Here is a 5391-nt window from a genome sequence, read left to right as displayed (position 1 = left end):
GATGCGTGAGGATTCTACGTGCGTTCTTCCCTCAGCCTGGCCGTTAGTCCCGATTGATGGGTGCGTGAGTTGTGGATGGATGGACTGCTGCGTGGTTTGATGAATGGATGTGTGCGTGAGATGACAATGGATGGGTGCTGGAGGTGTTGTGCGATGGATGTGTGCGTGCGTGAGTTCCTCTCCTCTGGCCGTGCCTCCGTGAGCCCCGATTGATGGCCTTGTGCCTCTGTATTTATAGGGAAGGGAGATAAGCAGAGCGCGAGAGTTTGTTCCGATATTCGTGGGAAGATAGAGATCAAATCCCGTCTACGAGCTCTGTTGGTGCTTATCTTCTCCCTTTCTTAGCGCGTACGCCTGCACAAGGAAAAACAAAACCAAACTCGTACGTACCTGAGCTACACAGCTGCCGGTGGGCCGGCCATCTGATCCACACGTTTGCTTGCAACCCTCGTACGTAGCTCACAAGTTTGCTGGCTTGATCAGTTGTGGGTAATTGTATACGTGCATGTACACGGTGTAGAACTCAGCCATATTTAACACGCACGGCCAGCCCAGACTAAACTAGTGCATACATGCATTAGTCAAGTATTCGGGTATTCGGAAAAGTACAATACACGCCGGTCAGGGCTCCAGTATATGGGTATTTGGAACTGACGACGCGGACGTTCGGGTGTATATACGATTCAGCGAAGCGTCGACAGGAGCTACACCGGGCCTTTACATCTGCAATGTTAGCTAGGTACCTGATCAAATACGTGAGTGATGTAGCTCATACCATGCATGTAATCAACAATATACGCTGGTTGGTACGTTGGCAAAATCAACGTGCATGCATGCACGTGGAGATAAACCAAAGATTAGCTGGTGCATGCACGTACGTGTACATCCAATATAAAACATAGATGTGTATAACTTGCAATTAAAAAATACATTTATACTTATATCTTTTGAAAATGGCAATCACAAAAATACATCGAACATGTAGTCACTTGTTGAGATCTCTAGAAAGACAAATATTTAGAAACGGAGGGAGTAGTCAACACCATGCTGTACCGCTTGACAGGTGCCAAATCAGCGTATACATAGAGCAAAGTATACAATGGACCCTATGTGAACCCCTAGAGCAAGTTTAGGGATTGTATGTCGAGTATTTCTACCTACGGGGACTAAAGTGATTGCCGGCGCAAGTATGAGGACCTTCAGTGAATTTTTCTCTTTTTTATTTTATAAAAGGACGCAGTACGACAGTAGCACAAAAGCACCATGAAAGATGTATATCTGTATTTTTTATCAGTATTTTTTGAAATGTTAAAATATGAAATTTGAATTTGGAGGCCTCCATGAAGGCCGAGCTCCAAAGGCAATTTCCGGTCATTTGCTGGCTTTAATAATCACACGCATCACACGAGGGACACCATTAACTAACGCAAGGGAGGCCTGGAGGAAGTGAGCTCTTTGTCCTATGCCGGCTCTTCCGTTGGTGTTTTTTTTTCTTGGCAAAGGGTGATTCTATTAATTTAAAATGTAGCATCGAGACGATATTGTAGAATGACACCCGACTCCGACTCCGGATAGCAAAGATGCACACAGCCATCAAACAAACCGTCTGACATAGCATAAAGAGCTCTTCTGTTAGTGTACACAGGACTCTGCTCAACGTGCACTTGCATTTGTAATTTGTGAAGGTACTCTACGCCTACGCCCAGTGATGACCAGGTACAATGGTGTGTTCAATCTCTTTCTCGAGTCTTACATCGGCCATTTACACAACCGGGACTTGACATGTGTGGCTCATGTTATTTTGAAACAGAGCTAAAAGTTTTGCCCATCTCGTTAATAAAGAAGAAGAGAGTTGCCCAGTTAATTAACGGAAAACCGGACAAAAACCGTTACAACATGCCCACACAGGACACACAAGGCGACCTGGCCACCCGCACAAGAACGCACACACGCCGCCGAGAAGAAAAGCGTCGACGAGGTTGCAGCCCGGCGTCATCGTCATTACACCTCCGCGAGGGCGACTCCGACTCCACCATCGACGACCACCGAAGAAGCCTCACCGCAAACAAGCGTCGAGGTCTGCGCCAGCCGATGCCAAACAGTCAGCCACACGCGCCGGCGACCAGACAACTCCGACTCTATCGCCGAGCATCCCAGGGAAAAAGCGTTGGGCTTGCGCCGAGCCAGCGCCAGAGCTGACCACCCGTCTCGTGTCATCATCACCGCAAGGGCCCCTCCTCAGCAGCTCCGACTTCAGGAAGACAAAGCGGGGCACGGCGACCCCTCGAACGCGCCAGAAGAGACCGACTACCAAGACCCATCTACAAGCCTACTCCGCTCGAAACTACCATCGTTGCCACACAAGAAGCCGCGCCAACACCCACATCGCCGGATGGGCACCAGCCTACCGCAATGTCGCGAGCGTCCAACACATGGAGTGTGCAAATGGGATCTGAAGCTCTTCAAGGCGACGCCCCAAGGAGGGAAGCGACGATGTCGACGCCGTCGCCCCATTCCTCCATGTGAACCAAGCTTGGCGTGCCAGCAAAGCTTGGTTGAACAAGCGGAACTCACGGAACCCCATTCCTCCATGTGACTTCGGTCGGATTCACAGAGGGACTTTGTTAGCCTGCTCAACGTGCACTTGCATTTGTAATTTGTAATACAGCAGTGATGACCAAGTACAATGGGGTGTTCAATCTCTTTCTCAAGTCTTACATCGGCCATTTATAACAACTGTGGGTTGACATGTGGGGCTCATGTTTGGTTACAACTATTTTCTCACACATACGTATCTTTTTTTTAATACAATATAAACGCAAGCGCTCATATACACGCGCATACTCACTCCTATGAACGCACACACGCACACTCTATCCCTAGGAGCACCTCCGAAAGACCGAGCTGAGATATCATCTTGAAATTTATGAAGTCACCGTAGGCGGGCTTGAACCCTACTGGGCTGGGATACCACAGTACCTCTAACCAATCCAACGACAGGTTGGCTCGCCACCCATACGTATCTCGTTATATTGTTTCTTTGACCACCATCGTATTCACCTTCAACTGCTCACAACTAACCTAGTGTGCCATACGGTACAAATTCATCGTATTTGCATTGCATCTCTTCTGCTTTTTTTTCTATATATGAAGGTGCATTAGGTATTTCTGTTAATTCATTTGAAGAGAAAATATACAATAAATTCTGGCACCCACCGCCTGTACAATGGAGCTTGATAGCACAAAGGGATTTTAGGGCGTCTGTAGAATTCACCAAGCTTCCGCCTCTGGGTGCAATAATTTTGGCAATATTGAAGGCGTAAAGGTCCCTCCTCAAACCCAAATCACCACATCTCTCTGGTTTCAGCAAGATCTCCTTCCCGGAAGAGCCAGTGCATCTTGCGCTCATCATCTCGACTAAAAACCGGCATTATCATCGTATAAGATGGAAGCATCGACATTGCATACATGCGACTGTCTTGAGCACTTAAAATCGTAACCCCATTCATCAATCAACTGAGTAAGACAGATAAACGAATTTGCCCCCAGGTGGAGGCAGCAATCCAGTACTTGTGCCACAGCTGCATGTACATAGAATTGAAGAAGGTATAAGACCCATTCTGAAGTTGCTTGCAAGTGACCAGTAATCCAGTATGTATATATGGTGCATGAATGACATTGTAGTAACGTAATCGGATCTTCATATTGACAAGATTGACACTTTGCACAGTTTGTAGTAAAGAAATTTGTCAACAGGAAGGGAATCTTGTTGTCACCAAGCTAAAGGCGTCGTCAGTTTTCAAGTCATATATGAACTTGTACTACTTAATTAACCAACATATCGATTGACCTTAGATGATAAAACTAGACTCATGCCATGGTCTACATTGGTCTCAGATGAATTTGAGCAAGGCATGCATGTCGATGACCGACGTATGTTATAATTAATTAACGGGGAGGGGAGGCGATGGTGCAGTACCTGCAGCAGCTGGCATGAGATAGCTGGAGATGCTAGTGGTCATGTAGGAGCTGGGTCTTTGCCTGTCGAATTCCTGCACGTCCAGCAACATCTTCTGGTTGAGGTCAAGAGCAATCACCTTCGACGGCATGTTGTTGGTGTTTTCGCTGCTGGCATTGGTCAAGAGGTAGAGGACGCCATCTCTGTCGGAGCTGAGGATGGGGTTGGAAACAAAGAGAGACTGAGGCAGGTTGTAGCCGTGGATATGTCCAGAATGGATCTCGTGCTCCTGCCGGAAAAACAGGGCATCCAGACCGCCATTGAGCCCCTCCAAGGTCCACGTGACCACCGTCCAGCCACTAGGAGTTTGCGAGCGCGGGCTGGGTTCGGCGTGGACCTGAAGGTCGACAAACCTGATGATGCCGGAGTCATTGGCTAGGGCGATGTCCCGAAAGTGGTATCCAATGTCTGTGGCAAGAGGGAGCTCAGTTCGCAGCTGCCTCGGCTCTGGAAAGGTGAGATAGTGAAGCGGGATGCAGAGGGTGTCGGCGGCGGCAGCGAGCACGTCACAGAGGAGCATGCCACTCCAGAGGTCGACCCAGCCCATGATGCCGGAACAGGAGCCGGAGCCAGAGCGGCGGATGGTGATGACCTTGCTGGACACAAAGTCTTCAGGCGGTGGTGGCTGTGGAGAGGCAGCGGGCGTGCGTCTCCACCGAGGGTCCTTGGAGTCGTAGGTGCAGAGGTAGTATCCGGAATGGCTGGGGTGGAAAGGGTCGTAGGCTAGCGCCGCAATCCTGTAGGCATCACAGGCATCATCCTTGGGGCGGGCTTGAGAATATGAGGTGACGGAGGGGCTGAGGACGGAAGTGGGGGGCGTGAAGGGGATACTTTGGGGGCGGGGAAGGGCGACGGAGGGGCTGGGGATAGGGGTGGGGGGCGTCAAGGGGATTTTGTGGGCGGCGGTGGGGATGTTGCTGCAGTAACGCAAGATGCCAATACTGCCGGTAGGGAAGCAGCGACTTCCGAAAGCTGGTAGCATGTTGGGTTGGGGCCGCGGGAGCCGGGTGAGTTCCGGCTTCCCCGCCGGTGAGGCTGCTGCCTGGTAGAGGAAGTAGTCGTAGTTGCTGCTTTCGGAGTAGAAGGAACGGTTGTGGCCGTGGCAGAGAGTGAAGAGGGCAAGGTCACCCTCCGTGGCGATCATCCAAGGCTCGCGGATGAACAAGCGGGGGGTGTCTCCTTGTTCACCGTGGTCGTTGTCGGTGCAGTTGGCGGAGCAGCAAAAGTAGGAAACGCGAGGCGGCGGCGCCATGAACAGGCTGACCTGCATCTCCACCTCCACCTCCCTGTCGTGCAGGCTCCTCCGAAATCGACGGCAGGCGGAGGTATGGTTTTTCTCGTGGTCTTTCTTGTCGACCATGTAGGCGGATCTG

The 5391-nt window shown here is 50.4% G+C and overlaps 1 protein-coding gene across 1 annotated transcript; it reads right to left on the bottom strand.

Annotated features, from left to right (window-relative positions):
* Window positions 1-3103: 3103 nt before the first annotated feature.
* Window positions 3104-5391, bottom strand: LOC123068843 (uncharacterized; the record flags this gene model as incomplete). Its single annotated transcript, XM_044491524.1, is given in 2 exon segments — window positions 3104-3581; window positions 3980-5391. Coding segments are annotated over 2 exon segments (1576 nt in total), but the record flags the coding sequence as incomplete, so codon positions are not given.

The sequence above is a fragment of the Triticum aestivum genome, chromosome 3B, assembly GCF_018294505.1.
Source record: "Triticum aestivum cultivar Chinese Spring chromosome 3B, IWGSC CS RefSeq v2.1, whole genome shotgun sequence".
NCBI classification, from domain to species: Eukaryota; Viridiplantae; Streptophyta; class Magnoliopsida; order Poales; family Poaceae; genus Triticum; species Triticum aestivum.
This window is presented reverse-complemented; position numbering and strand designations above follow the sequence as displayed.